A 22,550-nucleotide genomic window follows, 5' to 3' on the forward strand; every position below is an offset into this window, starting at 1 on the left:
TGGACGAGAGCAGGGACTGCAGGGAGGATGAGCGAACTGACCACGGCACCGTGGTGCTGAGAGCCATTCAAGTGGGGGGAGGAAATAGAAATGTAGTAGTGGTTGGGCACAGTATAATTAGGGGGATAGATACTGATCTCTGCAGCCATGAGCATGAGTCCAGAAGGCTGTGTTGCCTGCCCGGTGCCAGGGTTAAGGACAGCTCCTCAGGCCTGGAGAGGAGCTTGGAGTATGAGGGGAGGGACCCAGTTGTTGCCATCCATGTTGGTACCAATGACATTGATAGGACTAGAAAGGAAATTCTGCTGAAAGAATTTGAACAGTTAGGAACTAAATTAAAATGCAGAACCTCCAAGGTAGTAATCTCGGGATTACTACCTGAGCCACGGGCAAACTGGCATATGGTAAGTAAAGTCAAGAAGTTAAATATATGGCTCAAAGATTGGTGTGGGAGGAATGGGCTTCAGTTAGTGGGGGACTGGCACTAGTACTGGGGTAGAAGGGAGCTGTTCCAGTGGGATGAGCTTCACATAAACCATGCCTGACAAATTTATTCAAATTTTCTGAGGTGGTAACAAGCAGGACAGATAAAGCGGAACCAGTAAATGTAATGTATTTGGATTTCCAAAAGGTGTTCGATAAGGTACCACACTTAAGTCTACTTAAAATAAGAGCCCATGGTGTTGGAGGTAGTATATTAGCATTGATAGAGGATTGGCTAACTAATAGAAGGCAGATTTGGGATGTTATGCCTGTTCCTTTAATGGGGTATGTGGAACATTCCTTGTTCCAGTCCTACTCCGGCCCCCTCCCACAACCCTTTCTCCGGTACATTGATAACTGCTTCAGTGCCGCTTCATGCTCTCGTCTGGACCTGGAAAAATTTATTAATTTTGCTTCCAATTTCCACCCCTCCATCATTTTCACATGGTCCATCACTAACACTTCCCTTCCTTGACCTCTCTGTCTCAATTTCTGGTGATAGACTGTCCACCAATATTCATTACAAGCCTACCGACTCCCACAGCTACTTTGACTACAGCTCCTCACACCCTGCTTCCTGGAAGGACTCCATCCCATTCTCTCAGTTCCTTCGCCTCCGTTGCATCTGTTCTGATGATGCCACTTTCAAAAACAGTTCCTCTGACATGTCTTCCTTCTTCCTTTACTGAGGTTTCCCACCCACGGTGGTTGACAGGGCCCTCAACCGTGTCCGGCCCTTCTCCTGCACATCTGCCCTCGCACCTTCCTCTCCCTCCCAGAACCATCATAGGGTCCCCTTGTCCTCACTTATCACCCCACCAGCCTCTGCATTCAAAGGATCATCCATTATTTCCGCCAACTCCGTCATGATGCCACCACCAAACACCTTCGCTTCGCCCCCCCCCGTTGACATTCCGCAGGGACCGTTCCCTCCGGGACACCCTGGTCCACTCCTCCATCACCTCCTACACCTCAACCCCCTCCCACGGCACCTTCCCATGCAATCGCAGAAGGTGCAACACCTGCCCCTTTACTTCCCTCCTCCCTCACCATCCTAGGGCCCAAACAATCCTTTCAAGTGAAGCAGCACTTCACTTGCACTTCCCTCAATTTAGTCTACTGCATTCGCTGCTCCCAATGCGGTCTCCTCTATATTGGAGACCAAACGCAGACTGGGTGACTGCTTTCCGGAACACCTTCGGTCTGTCCGCAAGCATGACCCAGATCTCCCTGTCGCTTGCAATTTCAATACACCACCCTCCTCTCATGCCTGCATGTCCATCCTTGGCCTGCTGCAATGTCCCAGTGAAGACTTCAAATCATGAATTCTCTCCTCCATCCCCACCCCCTTTCCAATCCCCCTTTTCCAATAATTTATAATTTAAAAATTTTTTGATATATATTTCTTGTCCCACCTATTTCTATTATTTTTAAATTTATTTCCATCCATTGTTTTATCTCCACTTTTTAACCTATTTCGACCCCTTTTCCCCACCCTCCACCCCACCTCCACTAGGGCTATCTGTACCTTGCTTGTCCTGCTTTCTACCCTTAATGTCACCATTAGCACATTCCTTAGCTAATATCACCACCGTCAACACCCCTTTGCCCTTTTGTCTACGACATCTTTGGCAATTTCTTCTTTGCCTCCACCTATCATTGGCTCTTTATCCAGCTTTACCCGTACCACCCCCTCAAACAGCTTATATTTCACCTCATTTCTATTTTTCCTTAGTTCAAATGAAGAGTCATACGGACTCGAAACGTTATCTGTATTCCTCTCCAAAGATGCTGTCAAACCTGCTGAGTTTTTCCAGCTATTTTTTTTTGTTTGTGATAACTGATGTAATAGCTTCTGCCTGGTCTAAATAATTCCACTTTCCGTTTAAAAAAAACTGACTTACCAAGACAAAATTGTGTCTGTAATTATCTGGAACTGTAAATTTAATAAAAGGGCTATTTATATAATTTGTTTTTAAATGAGCTACTAATACCTAAACTGCTGACCAACTCATAGTTAAGATGAGGGCAATGCCTTCCGTACCTTTCATGCAGCAGCAATATAACTTGTACTTCTGTAGCATTTTTAATGTATTAAAACATCCCAAGGTGCTTCACAGAACCATTATAAAGTAAGCTGACACCAAGCCATGTAGGAAGAAAAGACAGATGACCTAAAGCTTGGTCAAAAAGGTAGGATCTAAGAGCCTCTTATGGAAGAGTGAGGTGGAGAGCTTTAAGGGAGTGCATTCCAGGGCCCAGGCAGTTGAAGCAATTAAAATCAGGATACTCAAGAGGCCAGAATTAAGAGTAGTACAGATATCTGAGCGATACCCGAGCTGAAGGAAATTGCAGAGATAGGGAGAAATGAGGCCTTTGAAAACAATGGCATTTTATTTCTTTTAAAGGCTTTGCTTAACCAGCAGAAAATGTCAGCCAACACATGACTAGAAGGTGAATGGGACTTGGCTTGAGTTGGGACAGGAGCAGCAGAGTTTTGGAATGACCATAAGTTTACAGAGGGTAGAATGTAGAACAGCCAGGAGTGCATTGGAGTTAAGCCAAAGATTTAGCAGCGGATGAACTGAAGCAGTAGGGGGAGGGATAGCAGGGAGGAGTTAGGCGATTTAACATATGTGGAAATGGGCGGTTTTATTGTTGCCCCAGGATTTTTGGTCAGAAGCACATCTCACAGTCAGATATGGAACCAAAATTCTATCAGTCTGGTTCAACCAGTTACCAGGGAGAGGGATGGAGTTGGTGGCAGGGGAGTTGGGTTTCTGGCTTTGGTCCCAATATTTAATTGGAGGAAATTTCTGCTCATCCAGTACTGAATGTCAGACAAGCAGTCTGATAAATTAGAGACAGACAGTGAAGGAGGTCAAGAGAGGTGGTGGCGAGGTAGAGTGTCATCAGTGTACATGTGGAAACAGACAGTTTTTGTTGGATGATGTCACTAAGGGGCAGCACTTAAATAAGAAATGGGAAAGAACCAACGACAGATCCACAGGGAATAACAGGCAACTGTGGGACCAGGAAGAGAAGCCATTGCAGGTGATTCTTTGGCTAAGATTAGAGAAATAAAACTGGTACCCAGATGGATGGCAGTGTTGGGGAAAGATGGTGTGATTAACTATGTAAAAAGCTGCAGCCAGTCAAGGAAGAGGCGGGGGAGGGGGGGGGGGGGAGTTTACCTTTGTCACAGTCACATAAGATGTCATTTGTGACTTTGAGCCATTCTGGAATTGCTGCAGGGGCAGAAACCTAACTGGAGTAATTCAGATAAGAGTTCCAGGAAAGATGGGCATGGGTTTGAATGTTTTGTCGCTTTCCAAAGACTTAACAGGAAAAGATGTTGGTGATGGGGTGGTAGTTTGTAAGGACAAAGGGATCAAGGGTTTTTTTAAGGAATGGATAATAACAGCAAATTTGAAGAGGGGAACAGTACCTGAACAAATAAAACTGTTAATATCAGCTAACATGGGAGCCATGAAGGGAAGTTGGGTGGGCATGAAGGGAGAAAAAAGACAAGTTCAGGGCTAGGATAGGAGGAGCTTTAGAGAGATGGAAATGGCAGAGGCTACTGATCGGATGGTCCCAATCCTCGCAACAAGTCCATGAGATCTTTGCACTTGCTCAAATGATAGACTGGAAATGGAGAAAAATGTGTGGCATTTTCAATACCACCTGCACAAAAATCTAACAGGAGTTTGCTTCCACTACAACAGAATGCATTGGAAGTAGCTTTATTTTAAAAACCAATTTAAGATCTCCTTTCAGAACTATCTCCAATTATAATGGAATACTTTACTAAAAACATTTATATCACAATTTATTACCATTGTAGATAAAATAAAACCACCATTAAAATCATTGCTTAAGAATAAGAAGAATTACAAAAACTTTTTATTCACTGCCTGAACAGACAGGTCTTCAATGACTGTGAAAGCACGCATCAACCTATGGTTATGAGCCAAGCTCACAGTGGAGGGCTTTGTGGAAGACTGTGCCTATAAGCAATTTTTCTTCATAAACAATTGCAACTGATGAGCCTTGGAGAACAGAGTCGTTGCTCACATACACTTGGGTTACTTTTGGGTCCTTAGAGAGAATGTTTTCAATTCTGATTACCTGTGTGTAAAGAAAGAGAAGTTTATGTATTCAATGCAACTCCTAAAACATTCTAGCTAACCCAAACAAATGCCTATTATTTTTTCCAGGTGATGTCATAGACCTAACTGAAGCAAACAGCCTTTCTGGTTGAGTACATATTGTTTTCTTCAGTCCAAAGTCAGTTTTCAATGATTTCAATGTATTAAAGCTCTATGAAATAGAGTTAATTGTTAACTCTTGGGCCCTTATTTAAAACTTACCCCCACATACACTATTTGCTCTTGGGCCTATTTTCATCCATCTATAAAATCTTTATTCAAAACTGAGCCTTTAAAAAAATACAGATGTACATTTGCAATGCCCTGTCTATTTCAATAATACATTTAAGCCAATATTCTATATTTTTCAAACAAAATCAGTGTGCGGTTTCAAACACATTAAGACAACTAACAATTTCAGAGACGAGTACTTAGTACTAGTTTTACTTTAATATGTATAGGCTACACAAGCAGGCATTCAACTATAAGTAAATTGAACTGTTCAGCATGACAGGTGCTACCAGTCCAGCAACTGATTAACAACAATTTAAAATTAAAGCAATTCAATCAGGGCCAGTGCAAGAGTATTAGGTGCTGTAGGCAAACCTTCAGCCTCCACCACCACCAATCCGCACTGATCCCGCACCCCCCACCTGCCCCCCCCCCCCCCCCCCCCCCCCCCCCCCCCCCCGCCCTCCCTGGCCCACAATTAACTTCCGAAAATGAGCATTGTACATTATTATAGAAAAAAATCTGCATTTACAATCATATGCTGGAACCAAGAATCAAAACATTAAAGTTTATTTGATGCAACACTGGAATGAGGGAACATATTCCCCAACAGTATAGCATCCCTCACTTACTATTTTAAATATCACTTGATCCTCTTAAATTGAGAGAAGAGTTGAAAGGTGTTACCATTAGAATGTCGGGCCAGATTCCCACTTTTAAACATAGCCCTGTGCATCCAGAGCAACAGCTGCTCTGGTACAGACTCCTACCTTATCTCAGTCAGTTCTTGGTTTTGTCCTGTCTCCTGCCTCTTTTTTCTTATTCAACTCTTCTTATTCTTTGGCACTATGGAGCATGTCAACTGGGTGGAACTGGCTGTCGAGCATCTGATCAAAGTGATGGATGATGGTGCTGCCAAAAGTCTCCTGCATGTTAACAACAGGACCAGCCAGAATAACTGCTCATCAACCTCCAATGACAGCGGAGGTGATGGTGTAGTGGTATTGTCGCTGGACAATCCAGAGGTCCAGGTAATTCTCTGGGGGGCCTGGATTCAAATCCTGCCATAGCAGATAGTGGAATTTTAATTCAATAAAAATCTGGAACACAAAGTATAATGATGACCATAAAGCCATTGTCGATTGTTGTAAGGGAAGGAAATTTGCCATCCTTATCTGGTCTGGCCAACATGCGACTCCAGATCAAACTGCTACAAAATCCCTAAAAAGTCTCAAAAAAACCCGGCATCTACCCCGGCACCAAAACGACAAACTCAGCCCTGTCTATCCTGCAAAGTCCTCCTTACTAACATCTGGGGCTTAGTGCTAAAATTGGGAGAGCTGTCTCACAGGCTAGTCAAGCAACAGCCTGACATAGTCATCCTCAGAATCATACCTTACAGACTATGTTTCAGACACCATCACCATCCAGCAGAGGTGACAGCATGGTGGTATATAGTTGGGAGGGAGTTGCTCTTTGTTGAGTTGCCCTCAACATCGACTCTGGACCCCATGAAGTCTCATGGCATCAGTGCTCCTCCATGTTGAACACCACTTGCAGGAAGCACTGAGGGTGGCAAGGGTGCAGAATGTACCCTGGGTGAAGGACTTCAATGTCCATCAGCCAAGTGTGGCTCAGTAGCACCAGTACTGGCCAAGCTGGGTCTGTGGCAGGTGGTGAGGGAAAAGCATACCTCAGCCTCACCAACCTGCCTGCCACAGATGCATCTGCCCATGACATTATCGGTAGGAGTGACCACCACACAGCCATTGTGGAATCGACGTCCCGTCTCCACATTGAGGATAGCCTCCATCATGCTGTATAGCACTACTGCTAAATGGGATAAATTTCGAACAGATCTAGCAACTTAAGACTGGGCATCCTTGAGGCACAATGAGCCATCAACAGCAGCAGAATTGTACTTGAACACAGTCTGTAACCTCATGACCCAGCATATCCCCCACTCTACCATTGCCATCAAGCCTGGTTCAGTGAACAGGAGGGCATGCCTAAAACTGGGGTGACAACCTGGTGAAGCCATAACACGACTACTTGTGTGCCAAACAGCGTAAGCAGAAAGTATAGAGCTAAGCAATCCCACAACCAACAGATCAGATCTAAGTCCTGCAACTAAACAACTCACTGGAGGAGGAGGCTCCACAAATATCCCCACCCTCAATAATGGGGAGCCCAGCACATTATTGGAAATGATAAGCATTTGCTGCAATCTTCAGCCAGAAGTGCCGAGTCGATAGTCCATCTCGGCCTCCTCTGGAGGTCTCCAGCATTACAGGTGCCAGTCTTCAGCCAATTTAATTCACTCCACGTGACATCAAGAAATGGCTGAAGGCACTGGATAATGCAAAGGCTATGGGCCCTGACAATATTCCAGCAATAGTACTGAAGACTTGTGCTCCAGAACTTGCCACGCCCCTAGCCAAGCTGTTCCAGTACAGCTACAACACTGGCATCAACCCAACTATGTGAAAAATGCCCAGGTATGTCCTGTACATGAAAAGCAGGACAAATTCAACCTGGCCAATTACCCATCAGTCTACTGTCGATCATCAGTAAAGTAATGGAAGGGGTCATCAAAAATGCTATCAAGTGGCACTGGCTTAGCAATAACCTGCTCACTGACACCTAGTTTGGGTTCTGCCAGGGCTATTCTGCCTCTGACTTTATTACAACCTTGGTTCAAACATGGACAAAAGAGCTGAACTCCCAAGGTGAGGTGAGAGTGACTGCCCTTGACATCAAGGCCACATTTGACCGAGTGTGGCATCAACAAGCCCTAACAAAACTGGAGTCAATGGGAATCAGGGGGAAAACTCTCCACTGGTTGGAGTCATACCAAGCACAAAGGAAGATGAATGTGATTGAGGTCGATCATCTCAGTTCCAGGACATCACTGCAGGAGTTCCTCAGGATAGTGTCCTAGGCCTAAGCGTCTTCAGCTACTTCATCAATGACCTTCCTTCCATCATGTTGTCAGAAGTAGGGATGTTTGCTGATGATTGCACAATGTTCGGCACTATTCGCAACTCCTGATACTGAAGCAGTCCATGACAAAATGCAGCAAGACCTGGACAATATTCAGGCTTGGGCTGACAAGTGGCAAGTAACATTTGTGCCACACAAGTGCCAGGCAATGACCATCTCCAACAAGAGAGAATCTAACCATCGTCCCTTGACGTTCAATGGCATTACCATCACTGAAGCCCCACTATCACCACCCTGGGGATTACCATTGACCAGAAAATGAACGGGACTAGCCATATAAATACTGTGGCTACAAGAGCAGGTCAGAGACTAGGGACAGAATTTTGCTCTTGACGTGCAGACTCGGCAGGTGAGCAGGGGCAGTTGGGAAGCTGCCCACGATCGAACCCAGAAAGCAATTTCACGCTGGCGGGCCAAATTGGCAGGACGCACCGAAGGTCCACAAAACCACAAAAGCGGCAGCGCTGCCTATGCAGAGGGGAATGGCGGGGGGGGGGGGGGGGGGGGGGGGGGTGGTTGTGCATGCCGGGTGTGTCACCTGCACAAATGAGCGCTACATAATCTCCCTGAGGCATATGAAAAAAAATTTTAAAAATAAAAATGTAATGAAACATGTGACTGTCACACAAGCAGGGACATGTTATTATTGAAAAATAAAGTTTATATTTTATTATTATTTGCTTTTGGAAATCTCATCATGCCCATAGATGAGATTTCCAAAAAAGTGCAAAGGCGGATTGGAATTTTCGTCTGCCTGCCAGTCATAAGGTTGGATTGGCATCAAAAAATTGATTTTAATTGACTTTTTAATGGCCTGAATAGGCCTTTTAATTGTTGGCAGGCGCGCTGATGACATCAGGACACTTGCCCAATGTCATCGCGCGTCATTTTACGCTCGGTCAGGTCAGGCATGTGCCTGTTCACTGAACAAAAAATTTTTACCCCAGGAATCCTGCATGAGTAACTCACCTCCACACTCCCCAAAGCCTGTCCTCCATCTCCAAGGCACAAGTCAGGACTGTGAAGGAATACTCCCCATTTGCCTGGATGAGTGCAACTCCCACAACACTCAAGAAGCTTGACATCATCCAGGAAAAAGCAGACCGCTTGATTGGACCCCATCCACAAACATTCACTCCCTCCACCACTGACGCACAGTAGCAGCAGTGTGTACCATCCACAAGATGCACTGCAGCAATTCACCAAGGCGCTTCAACAGTACCTTCCAAACACATAGCCACTACCACCTAAAAGACAAGGGCAGCAGATAGATGGGAACATCACCACCTGGAAGTTCCCCTCTAAGTCTCTCACCATCCTGACTTTGAAATATATCGCCGTTCCTTCACTGGTGCTGGGCCGAAATCCTGGAACATCCTTCTGAACAGCACTGTGGGTGTACTTACACCACACAGACTGCAGAGGTTCAAAAAGGCAGCTCAGCATCACTCTCTCAAGAGCAACTAGGGGTGGGCAATAAATGCTGGCCTAGCCAGTGAAGCCCACATCCCATGAACAAATAAAATTAAGGGTTTCCTCCCTCCTTTACTGCTCTTCCAATCATAAGTTCTATCTCTGAAGATGCAGCAAGATCAGGAAAGAGGGAACCTGTATTGGAGGAGCTGGACCAGTCAGCATGGGAGAAATGGAATCTGAGATTGGAGGAGCAGGTCTTTCTTTCCCATGCTCCCTGCTCTTCCAATCAATGTTCTGCAGTCAGTTCCGACTCTCAGCAACTGTCAGTTTAACAGTTCTGAGCTTTTTCTTAAAGCTCACCAGAAAACCATAAAGCTGCCCAAAGGTTGGAAGCAGCAGTTCCTACCCGCAGCAACTGTAGGTGAAACCAACAGTTTAGATTTTGTTTTTTGGAGCTGGTCTCTTCAGGTCTGGAGTTTGGAAAAGAAGATGCCAATGACAGATTTCCAAATCCCCTACGTCCAAAATACATCCTTTGGCAGAAATTTCTCACACGAGTTTCATGAATAGTTCATTGTTCTTGCACCCCTCCTCCCCACCCCACCACCCCCCACCGCCCCCACCCCTCAGTTTTGTCACTCAAGGCACCTAGTTTGCCTAATTGTTGCAGCAGTCCTGAATTCAACTAATTTCAAAAAGAGTTGCATTTTTCCTCAAAATTTTAAGTAACAAACCTCGGATCCTGGGGCATTTTCAGGATTGTAGAAGAATAGTTTCCAACAAATGGGACAGCATCCAATCCACACATCTCCAGTCTTGGGATCCACCTCCAGATTGTCTGGCGAAGTTCCCACATGCAAAGTCTTCACAACGGAGTAACCAACAATAAGATGAGCAATTCAATTACATCTTAAAGGTTGATGCTAAGTTGTCTTGTACATTATAGGCTACAAATAATTACTGCTGTTCTCATATGAATGCGCTCACACACCAAATTATTCTAGGCTATTGTAACAGATGCCAGCCAACCTGTTAAAAATAAATGATTTAATTGTGCTAATAGTGAGAGGAATTTGGTGCAACTCTGTGTTAAACAACTGTACCAGAACAGTACTGATTGTCATAAGACAATCATGTCATCTCAGGGATTAGTCTGGTGAACCTCTGTCATACTCCCTCCAGGGAAAGTATATCCTTCCTTAGATAAGGATAAGGAGGGATCAGGCTTGAGTAGAGGTAGCAATTCAAGAGGTAGAATTCTAGAGGTAGAGTCAAGACAGGAGAGCAAAATAGAAATATGAGAAATGAGGGTCAAAGAATGGCAGTAAGGGACAGAGAAAAAACCTAAGAATACATCAACAGTCAAGACTAGATGTTACAAAGGTATTAGGGGGAATACAGTAAGAATCTAATGTAAGGGAATTACTTAGAATCTCCAGGCAGCCAGTGCCAACAAGTACATTAACAGTTAAAAGATTACTAGATGAACCTTATGCATCCTCAGGGCCTGCAATTACCAGCAAGGTCCTGGGAGCTAGGCTGGACATAAAGGAATGAAAATAAGATAGATTAGGTGTCCTGGGAGTCAGACTGGAGACTTAGGTTGGAAAACAAATAAAATTGAGCGTGCTTTTCAATAGATAAAGAAAGGACAGAGGGTGCCAACTTAGATAGGAGGGAAGGTCTCTGCCTGGGTGAAAAGAGGTACATACGATGCATGTACCTGACATCAGAGATTATCTGTTTAATGTAAACCTATATGCTGACAGGATTGGAATTTGAACAATGTCCTTAGTACGTGATGTATAAATATGCTGAACACTTGTAATTTAGCAGAGTCCTACCTCAAACTGCTTTGAGGTGGCTCTTTCCTTGCAATTGTTTGAATAAACGATCGTAACCTGTACCTGAGCCTCCTATGGTCCGTTTGTCAAAGGTAACAAAAAGACAAAACTGAAGGCTCTCTATCTGAATGCACATAGCATTCATAACAAAGTAAACAAATTGATGGCCCACATTGAAGTAAATAAATATGATCTGATGGCAATTAAGGAGACATGGCTGCAGGACGACAAGGATTGGGTCCTGAATGTTGAGGGGTACATAACATTCAAGAAGAATAGGAAGCTAGGTAAAGGTGGAGGGGTAGCACTGATAATCAAAGATGGCATTGGTGCAATAGTTAGAGATGACCTTGGTTCAGGAGATCAGGCTGTAGAATCGATTTGGGGGGAGATGAGGGATAGGGGAGAAAGTCACTAGTGGGAGTGGTCTATAGGCCCCTAACAATAGCCACAGGATAGGACAAAGTATTCTAGAGGAAATATTGTGTGCTTGTGATAAAGGGATGGCAATAATCATGGGTGATTTTAATCTACATACAGAACCATAGAAAAGTTACAGCACAGAAGGAGGCCATTCAGCCCATCTTGTCCATGCCAGCCCGAGGACACCCAGGTGCTCTTTCTAATCCCACCTTCCTGCACCCGGCGCATAGCCCTGCAGCTAACAACACTTCAGGTGCAGTTCCAAACTGGAAATATAAACTGTAAAAATCAGATTGGCAGTAGTAGCTTGGATGAGGAGTTCTTAGAATGCTTTTGAGATAGTTTCTTAGAGCAGCATGTTCTGGAAGCAACCAGACAAAAGGTTTTATTAGACTTAGTATTATGTAATGTGATAGGACTAATTAATGACCTCAGAGTAAAGGTACCCCTAGGTAACAGCGACCACAATATGATTGAATTTTACATCCAGTTTGAAAGGGAGAAGAGTGGGTCGAAGACTAGTATCTTCAATTTAACTAAGGCAGCTATATGGGGATGAAAGCTGAGCTAGCTGAAATGAACTGGGACACTAGGCTAGAGGATAGATCAATAGAGAAGCAGTGACAGATATTTAAGGGGATATTTCAGAATATTCATAATAAGTATATTCCTAATATAAAGAAAAATTCTAAGGGGAGAACCCACCAACCATGGTTAACTAAAGATGTTAAAAAAAGCATCAAACTTAAGGAAAAAGCCTATAACTGTGCAAAGATGAATGGCAGGACAGACGACTGGACAGAATATAAAGAATGGCAGAGAATGACTAACTAGGTTAATCAGGAGAAATTAGAGTATGAGAGGAAGCTAGCTAGAAATGTAAAAAGATGTAAAGAGATTCTTACAGGTATTTAAAAAGGAGAAGAATGAGTGTTGGTCCTCTTGAAAGTGACAGTGGGGAGTTAATAGTAGATAATAAGGAAATGTCAGAAGAAATGAACAAATATTTTGCTCCTGTGTTCACTATAGAGGATACAAAAACATTCCAGTAATATCTGCAAATCAGGGAGTGAAAGGGAGAGAGAAACTTGGTGAAATTGAAATCACTGGGGAAGCAGTACTGAGCAAACTGATGGAGCTGTGGGTTGACAAGTCTCCGAGTCCTTGTGGACTTCGTTTTAGGGTCTGAAAAGAGGTGGCTAATGAGGTAGTAGATGCGCTGGTGTTAATTTTCCAAAATTCACGAGATTCTGGTAAGGTCCCATCAGATTGAAAAGTAGCAAATATAACCCCTGTATTCAAGAAGGGAGCGAGGCAGAAAACAGGAAACTATAAGCCAGTTAGTTTGCCGTCTGTTGTTAGAATCAATCATTAAGGTTATAGCTGGGCACTTAGAAAAACTCAAGGTAATCTGGAAGAGTCAGCATGGTTTTGTGAAAGGATGATCATATTTAACCATTTTATTGGAGTTTTTTGAAAGAGTAACATGTGCCATGGATAAAGGGGAGCCTGTAGGCATACTGTACTTGGATTTCCAGAAGGCATTCGATGAGGTGCCACATCAAAGGCTACTGCGGAAAATGAAAGCTCATGGTGTGGTGCGTAACATATTAGCATGGATAAAAGATTGGTTGGCTGGCAGAAAACAGAGAGTATGCATAAACCAGCCTTCTTCTGATTGGCAGGATGTGATGAATGGAGTCCCACAGGGATCTGTGCTGGGCCTCAACTTTTTACAGTTTACATCACTGACTTAGATGAGGGGGATGAAGGCATAGTAGCTAAATTTGCATATGACACAAAGATAGATAGGAAAGTGTGTTATGAGGAAGACATAAGGAGGTTGCAGACGGATACTGATAGGTTGAGTGAGTGGGTAAAGAGCTGGCAAATGGAGTTTAATGTGGGAAAATATGAAGTTGTTTACTTTGGCAGGAAGAATAAAAAAGCAGAGTATTACTTAAATGGAGAACAACTGCAAAATTCTGAGGTGCAGAGGGATCTAGATGTTCTAGTACATGAGTCACAAAAAGTTAGTATGCAGGTACAGCAAGTAATTAAGAAGGCTTATGGAATGCTATCCTTTATTATGAGAGGAATTGATCATAAAAGTAAGGATACAAAAACAGAATTACCTGGAAAAATTCAGCAGGTCTGGCAGCATCGGCGGAGAAGAGTTGACGTTTCAAGTCCTCATGACCCTTCAACAGAACGGTTCTGTTGAAGGGTCATGAGGACTCGAAACGTCAACTTTCTTCTCCGCCGATGCTGCCAGACCTGCTGAGTTTTTCCAGGTAATTCTGTTTTTGTTTTGGATTTCCCGCATCCGCAGTTTTTTGTTTTTATCTTTTTGTTTTTATAAAAGTATGGATGTTATGCTTCAGTTATACAGGGCATTGGTGAGGCCACATCTCGAATGCTGTGTGCAGTTTTGGTCTCCTTATTTAAGAAAGGATATAAATGCATTGGAGGTGGTTCAGAGGAATTTTACTAGATTTATACCTAGAATGAGCAGGTTGTCTTATGAGGAAAGGTTGGACAGACTGTGCTTGTTTCTACTGGAGTTTAGAAGAGCAAGGGGTGATTTGATTGAAGTATACAAGATCCTGAACAGCCTTGACAAGGTGGATGTGGAAAGGATGTATCCTGTTAAGGGTGAGTCCAGAACTAGGGGGCACTGTTTTAAAATTAGGGGTCGCCCTTTTAGGACAGAAACGAGGAGAAATATTTTCTCTGAGGGTTGTGCGACAGAAGGTGATGGAAGTGGGGTCATTGAATATTTTTAAGGCAGAGTAGATAGATTCTTGTTAGACAAGGGAATCAAAAGTTATCAGGGATAAATGGGAATGTGTAGCTCAAAACACCAGCAGATCAGCCATGATCTTATTGAATGGCGGAGCAGGCTCAAGGGGCTAGATGGTCTATTCCTGTTTCTATTTCTTATTTCTATATAAAGCTGTACACAATACTCTAGATGCAATCTCACCTAAGCCCTATACAGTTGCAGCAAGACATCTTTACTCCTGTACTCAAGCCCCCTCACGATGAAGGCCAACATACCATTTGCATTCCTAATTGCTTGCTGCATCTGCATGCTAGCTTAACACTTACCAACCTCTCACCATTTAAGGAATACTCTGCCTTTCTATTTTTTCTACCAAAGTGAATAACTTTACACTTATTCACATTATATTCCATCTGCCATTCACGTAGCCTGTCCAAGTGCCCTTGAAGCCTCCTTGCATCCTCCTCACAACTTACATTCCCACCTAGTTTTGTGTCATCAGCAAAGTTGGAAATATTACATTTGGTCCCACGTCCAAATCATTTATATAGATTGTGAACAGCTGTGACCCCAGCACTGATCCTTGCGATACTCTGCTAGGAACAACCTGCCATCCTGGGAATTACCTGTTTATTCCTAAGCTGTTTTCCATCTGTTAACCAATTCTCAATCCATACCGGTATATTACCCCCAGTTCCATATGCACTAATTTTGTTTACTAACTTCCTGTGTGGGACTTTATCAAAAGCTTTCTGAAAATCCAAATACACCACATCCACTGGTTCTTTATTTATGCTACAAGTAACATCCTCAAAAAAACTCTAATAGGTTTGTCAAACATGATTTTGCTTTCATAAATCCATGTTGATTGTGCCCAACTATATCATTATTTTCCACACGAACATATGAATTAGGAGGAGTAGGCCACTCAACCCTTTGAGCCTGCTCCACCATTGAATAAGATCATGGCTGATCTGATTGTAACCTCAACTCCACATTGCTGCCTATCCCCCAATAATCTTTCACCCCCTTGTTAATCAAGAATCTATCTAGTTCTGCCTTAAAAATGTTCAAAGACTCTGCTACTACTGCCTTTTGACGAAGAGAGTTCCAAAGACTCTCAACCCTCAGAGAAATATTTCTCCTCATCTCTGTCTTAAATGAGCGACCCCTTATATTTATACAGTGACCTCTAGTTCTAAATTCTCCCACAAGGGGAAACATCCTCTCAACATCCACCCAGTCAGGACCCCTCAGGATCTTAAACATTTCAGTCAAGCTGCCTCTTACTCTTCTAAACTCCATTAGATACAAGCCTATCCTGTTCAACCTTTCCTCATAAAACAACCTGCCCTTTCCCAGTATTAGCCTAACAAACCTTCTCTGAACTGGTTCTAACACATTTACATCCTTCCTTAAAAAAGGAGACCAATACTGTACTCAGTACTCCTGATTGTGGTTTCACCAGCGCCCTGTACAACTGAAACATAACCTCCCTACTTTGTATTCAATTCTCCTCACAATAAATGATAATAAATGATAGCTTTCCTAATTATTCACTGTACCTGCATTTGAGCCTTTTGTGATTCATGCACTAGGGCACCCAGATTCCTTGGAATCTCTGAGCTCTGCAATCTCTCATCATCTAGATAATATGCTTATTTTTTATTCTTCCTGCCAAAAGGAACAATTTCATATTTGCCCACGTAATAGTCCATTTGCCAGATCTTTGCCCATTCACTTAACCTATCTATGTTCCTTTGTAGCCTCTTTACATACTCTTCACAACTTACTTTCCTACCTACCTTTGTGTCATCAGCAAATTTAGCAACCATACCATCTGTTCCTTCATCAAAGTCATTTATATAAATTGTAAAAAGTTGAGGTCCCAGCACTGATCCCTAGGGCACACCACTCGTTACATCTTGCCAACCAGAAAAAGAAACTCTGTTTCCTGTTCCTTCTAGCTAACCAATCTACTATCCATGCCAATATGTTACCCCCACACCATGAACTTTTATTTTCCACAATAATCTTTAATGTGGCACCTTATCAAATGCCTTCTGGAAATCTAATTGCAGTACATCCACCAGTTCCCCTTTATCCACAGCACATGTGACTCCTTTAAAGAGCTCCAATAAATTGATTAAACAGGATTTTCCTTTTTCCCAAGGTGACACTGTGAAGATGGCGAAGGCGGAACAGCGATTGGTGCAGGAAGTGGTGACCGGGGGCCCCAAGCTCGTCCTGGCTGCTGATAATTACTCTAAACCATGCCTGGCTACCTGCTGGAAATATGCTCGGGTACAGCTGACTCCTCCAACTCCTGGAGAAATCCCTCTGGCTGTTGAAAGCTTCAAGAGTCTTGTGGCATCATTTAAGGCTGGGAGTTACAAATAAATAACTATATATTATGCCCTGAGGAACACACCTGTGGCCACAGAAATTGTGATGTGGTTTTACATTGGCAAGGTCATTGGCCAAAGAAGCCTGATTGAATATAATGTCTGAACTCTACCCTGTGTTGGACCAGCATTCCATTGTAAATGAATGAATAATACTTCAAGTTAAATAAAATCATTATTAGGACTTAAAAAAATCCATGTTGACCCTGTCTAATCGCCTTCAATTTTTCTAAGTGCCCTGCCATAACATTCTTAATGATAGCTTCTAACATTTGTGTTAGATTTGTGTCACATCGAAGTGCCTAGTTATCACATCCTTTATAATAGATCTAACATTTTCCCAACTACTAATGTCAAGCTAACAGGTCTGTAGTTCTCCATTTTCTCTCTCCCTCCCTTCTTAAATAGCTGGGTTTCATTTGCTATATTCCAGTCTGCAGGAATCTTTCCAGAATCTATAGAATTTCGAAAGATAACCACCAATGTATTCACCATCTCTACAGCCACCTCCTTCATCATTTCCAGTGGATTTTTCAACCTTCACCCCAATTAATTTTGAGATTTTGAAATTAATACTAATTTTTTTCAGTTCCTCATTTTCATAAGCCCCTTGGTTCCCTAGTATTTCAGGGAGATTTTCTGTATCTTCCTCTGAAGACAGACACAAAGTAATTGTTTAGCTTCCTCCTGCTATTTCCCTATTCTCCATTATAAATTCCCATGTCTCTGCCCATAATGGATCCACATTTGTCCTAGCAAATCTATTCCTTTTCACATACCTAAAGAAGTTTCTACAGTCAGCTTTTATATGTCTCACCAGCTTGCATTCATATTCTCTTTTCTCTTTCTTTATCAGCTTCTTGGTCCTCCTTTGCTGGGTTCTAAATTGTTCCCAATCCTCAGGCTTACCACATTTTCTGGCAACTTTCTAAGTTAATTCCTTTGATCTATTGCAATCTTTAACTCCTTTTGTTAGCCACGGTTGATTCACCTTTCCTATTGGGTTGTGTCTTAGAGGAATGTATATTCAATGTAAAGGAACAGTTTCCATAAAGTCTCCCCTGCCTGCTTACCTCTGATTGTATCTTCTCTTAATTCCTTAATCACTAAAGCGACTTCTCATCCTCTAACACTTTCCCTATCTTTCCTGTAGTCCCTGTAACCTGGTACATTTAGTTCCCAGTCCTGACTATCTCACAACCATGTCTCAGTAATAAAAAAATAAAGTGCTGGAAAAATTCAGCAGGTCTGGCAGCATCCGTAGGGAGAGGTACAGTTAATGTTTCAAGTCCAATATGATGCTCCTTCGGAATCGAGTTCTCAGCTCCTCTGATTGGCTGGCAGCTCTGAAATGGGACTTCCTGTTCCTAAGAGGAGCAAGTCCCACATCCATTATTATAGCTGCAGGGCGGCTATTCTACTAAAGGGCAGGCTCCCAACTTTTTAGCTGGGGGTGCAGGGACTGCACCACCCCTTCAGCCATGCCCCAGGGCTCCAAAATTACCCCTCTCAAGCCCTCTGCCTCTCCATCTCCTCTTTTCTTCTCCAAACTCATCTCTTTGGCCCATTCAAACATCTCTGTATGGTTCAATGTTTTTTTTTATCTGATTATACCACTGAAAGTGCTTTCGGTGTTTTCCACACTAAAACTAGTGCACGAATGCAAGTTGTTATTGGTCAACCTCAACTCCCATTGGGAAAACTGACAGAGCACCCATCCATTGTGGAAGTTGTCCTGTTTTTATTCATTGATTTCAATGATTGCTCTTTATAACAGTGCTTTGTTTTAGAAGCACTTTAGTTTAAACTGCACCTTAAAAATCATTGCTAATAAAAGCCCTGTAATATTATGGCATTGCATTTGTCCAACAAAGTTGTCCCAAATAGGATCATTGAGCCAAATACATAAATGTGCCAAAGGGCAATGCACTGCAGCGGACAGGCAGCAATGGAATTATACCCTACTACGTTAGTTTTTTTGTACAGGAAAAATAAATTAGGTAGAAAAAAAGTAAAATTAAAAATAGAAACATAAGAGAAGACTGAAATATGACTTCCTGTTCCTAAGAGGCGCAAACTCCCTCCAAACCTTTTAGCTGGGGGTGCAAGGTGCAGAATAATAAAAAATTAAGGAAATCAAGGGAAAACATAATTAGTTTTTACTTATAAATAAAATGAACACTTTTAGAACAATTTTGATACTGGTTAAGTATTATTATTATTACAACAATGTTAGCATTCATTTCATTGCCATATTGAAGAATGCAAAACCAAGAAAAACTCTCAACCCCCCCAGATACTGACAATGGCAATCATAGAATTATGAAAAACAACTTTGAACATTAGAAATCAGTTTTGCTAGAAAAACAACTTCAAACCACCCAGTGAAATTTCATCCAAGTTATTGATTCCATTTTTTGATACTAAAATAGTGTCTAAATTTATAGGCAAAGCTGTCACAATATGCAAGGACCTTGATTGGATTCTAAGAGTCGTTTCACAGCCTTACCTTCACTGGAGTCAGAGTATTGTTCGGATTTATTTCCATAATATGGATATTATGGGCTAAACTTTCTGCAATATAGATATATCTGCAATGTAAAAAGGGAACTTAATTTACATTGGAGAAACATTTTACTGTATAAACCTTTTAAATTGTGATGTAAATCACCAGGCACTGAAAAGGTATCACACAGAATAAGGATGTTTTTTGTTCTTGCTTTATTTTCTAAATTACAAGAAAAATAATTGTGCTGATAAATAGGGCAACTGAAACTAAAAAGGCAATCTGAAAGCAAATCTCTGAGCTTGCAAGTTGGATCCCAATACATGGGGAAAAAACAAACTTGGACAGACCTAAATGGAGAAGTCTCTGAAGGAAAGGCAACCAAGGATGTGGAAGACCAAAATATGCAAAGGGTAAACAGTGAAAAATAATTTTTATTGTCAATGAACTGATAACATGGGGGCATACACTGAGGAGCAGGAAGATAAATAGCAAATTTAGACTTCCCTTTTTTAACAACCTTCTTTTAGACTAAACTAATCAGCATAGCGACAAAATCAACCAGTGTCTGACAAAAGCAAGCTCAGCATTTGGCAGGCTCACTTACAGACTTTGGAAAGAGCATGGAGTTTTTCTCAGAACAAAGATCAAAGTCTACCAGACGGTGCTTCTTACTCCACTCCTTTATGAACGTGAGACTTGGACAAACTACTAGCATCACAAAGCAGCTGGAAGCATTCCATCTTCACTGTGCAACACCAGGTGGCAGGACAAAATCCCCAACACCGAGATTCTTGAAAGTGCTGCATACCTTCGAGAGCATGTTCACCAGAGTTCAGCTTCACTGGGCTGGTCATGTGATTTGCACGGAGGATTCCCACAAATCAAAGGCAGTACTCTACAACCAGCTGAGCATGGAAACCCATAGCACAGGACATCATAAACATAAAAAGGCAATCTGAAAGCCAACCTCAGGGCTTGCAAGCTGGATCCCAATACATGGGAAAAAAACAAACTTGGACAGACCCAAATGGAGAAGTCTCTGTCATTAAGCGATTTTAACATTTGAGGAGAATAGAGTCAAGTGCCTTTTAGGAGAAGTGAGTGTGGTGCAAAGCCAATGCCTCCAACCATCCCTCCAACACCAACGCAGTGTTTACCATCAGTTATGCAGAGAGACTTGGCCTAATGTCACATGTGAAACATTATCAAACTAGACAGCAAACAGGCTCTTTTTAGCTGAATACTCATCTGTCGAAGCAGTGGAAAAATCCAATCATCATGAAAAATTCTTATCTTAACACATTGTATTTCTATAGAACCATTTTTATCAGCTGCAGGTGGACATAGGAGAGATATATGGAAAATACATTTCAAAGACAAAGTGAAATACCACTTTTTGGGGAAAGGAACCAAAATGGAACATATACTGTAACCAGTAAATTGACACTCTCAACTGAGTGTCTAATGATCCCAGATATCAAGCACTTTGAAATTTGTGTTTGGTGCATAGTGGTTGTGTTACTGGATTAGTAATCCAGAGATTTAGACCAATGATCCAGAGGCAAGAACTTAAATTCCATCAATGCACCAGGGAAATATAGATTCAGTTAATTAAATGAATCTAGAATGAAAAGCTAGTATAGATAATGGTGACCATGAAACTAGTGGATTGTTGTCTGCTGATGCTGCCTGACCTGCTGAGTTTTCCAAGTACTTCTGTTTTTGTTTTGGATTGTTGTAAAGGCCCATTTGGGAAGGAAATCTGGCATCCGTGTCTGGTCTGGCCTATGCAGAACTTTGAACCCACAACAATGTGGTTGAATCTTAACTGCCCTCCGAGATGGACGAACAAGCCACTCCACTGCGTAAAACAACTATGAAAAATTATAAAACCAGACACACAACCCGATATTGACCTTGGCACAACAAATAACAATGGCACACGAGTCCAGTCAACCCTGCAAAGTCCTTCTCACTAACTTGAGGTCATACCAAAATCGTGACAACTGTCCCACAGTCATACTCAGAATCACTTTCGGCCAACATTCCAGATTCCTCCATCACATTCCCTAGTTATGTCCTAACCCACTCGTAGGGCAGAGGTGTACAGCCAGAGGGAGGAGTGGCAAGGAAAAGTTCCCAGGAGTCCTCAACCCAATGAAGTATCATGGCTGTTGCTGCTTGTAGCTACTCCTACCAGTCGTTTGCTGTCATGGTATGTCACTCATCCTCACACACCACTTTGGCTCATCTGCATCCGCTCTGTGACATCCGTCCTCCAACCACACCTAGGTCAACCCCTCTTTCTGCTGAAGGGTTCCCTCCAGGATTGTCCTGGAGCCTCAAGGAATTAAGGATTAAACTCCTAGACACTGTTGTGAGAAATCTGGAAGAAAAATCACAACAGCATTACATTTTTTCCATTGTTTTCTTTGAACACCTGGTTATCAGTTTTAAAAATGTTGGGGATGGGGAAACAAGAATTGTTTCACAGGACAGGTTGGTTGCCAGTGGGGTTCATGTGAAAGAAGCTTCAGGAATGCCCCCAACCAGCTTTGGCCACCCTCTTTCTGCTGCCCTCCTCAAGAGATCTCTGTAGCTTTTCAGCTCTGATCAAATGGCTGAAATACTGACATTTTCTTTTCTGGGTATCACTTTTTAGAGTTCTTATTGCTCCTGCAATTTTAAGTAGCTCTTCATTTGTCCTATGGTCTCTATATACCATTTTAAGCATCAACATTTTGAAGGCCTCGACTTTATTCCACAGACCTTTACTTATTGCCTAACTTAGTGTTTGGAGTTATACCTGGCACAAAGAAAGATGACTGTGGAGGCCAATCACCTCAGTTCCAGGAGTTCCTCAGGATGGCCCAAGGCCCAATCATCTTCAGGTGTTCCAATGACCATCTGTTCATGATAAGATCAGAAGTGGAGATGTTCGCTGATGATTGGCACTGAACACCGTGCATTTTTTTTCTTTGGTGGGATTGGGCGTGGTTAGCAAGGCCAGCATTTGTTATCCATACCAGATTGCCTTGAGAAGGTGGTGGTGAACTGCCTTCTTGAGCTGCTCCAGGCCATCTGATGAGAGTATACCCACGGTGCTATTAGGGAGGGAGTTCCAGGATTTTGACCCAGTGAAGGAATGGCGATACAGCTCCAAGTCAGCATGGTGTGTGGCTTGGAGAGGAACTTGCAGGTCATGTTCTCATGCATCTGTTGCCCTTGTCCTTTTAGGTTTTAAAGGTTGCAGGTTTGGAAGGTGCTGTCGAAAGAGTTGGTAAAGTTGCTGCAGTGCAT

At 42.6% G+C, this 22,550-nt stretch overlaps 1 protein-coding gene and 1 pseudogene across 2 annotated transcripts; one reads left to right on the forward strand and one right to left on the reverse strand.

Moving 5' to 3' along the window:
- Positions 1 to 4,267: 4,267 nt before the first annotated feature.
- Positions 4,268 to 22,184, reverse strand: LOC121276405 (serum paraoxonase/arylesterase 1-like). Of its 2 annotated transcripts, none has more exons than XM_041184758.1 (4): positions 22,057 to 22,184; positions 19,251 to 19,332; positions 10,019 to 10,147; positions 4,268 to 4,614 (listed from the first exon to the last, which is right to left on the reverse strand). In XM_041184758.1, exons 2-4 carry the CDS (start codon positions 19,287 to 19,289, stop codon positions 4,450 to 4,452), a joined length of 333 nt encoding a protein of 110 aa, XP_041040692.1. In that variant the 5' UTR covers positions 19,290 to 19,332; positions 22,057 to 22,184; the 3' UTR covers positions 4,268 to 4,449. The 2 variants fall into 2 exon arrangements, with proteins under 2 accessions (XP_041040692.1, XP_041040691.1); XM_041184757.1 differs by lacking the exon at positions 22,057 to 22,184 and adding an exon at positions 21,448 to 21,549.
- Positions 16,524 to 16,847, forward strand: LOC121276406 (annotated as a pseudogene).
- Positions 22,185 to 22,550: the final 366 nt, after the last annotated feature.

The sequence above is a fragment of the Carcharodon carcharias genome, chromosome 3 (assembly GCF_017639515.1).
Source record: "Carcharodon carcharias isolate sCarCar2 chromosome 3, sCarCar2.pri, whole genome shotgun sequence".
In the NCBI taxonomy this organism is placed as follows: Eukaryota; Metazoa; Chordata; class Chondrichthyes; order Lamniformes; family Lamnidae; genus Carcharodon; species Carcharodon carcharias.

Excerpts from the sequence above, each read along its gene's own strand:
- LOC121276405 (XM_041184758.1), bottom strand. The coding sequence starts at position 19,289 with ATGGAAATAAATCCGAACAATACTCTGACTCCAGTGAAG. Across the intron at positions 10,148-19,250 it reads ATACTCTGACTCCAGTGAAG|ACTTTGCATGTGGGAACTTC; the intron begins GTAAGGCTGTGA and ends TCCGTTGTGAAG. Across the intron at positions 4,615-10,018 it reads AAAATGCCCCAGGATCCGAG|GTAATCAGAATTGAAAACAT; the intron begins GTTTGTTACTTA and ends CTTTACACACAG.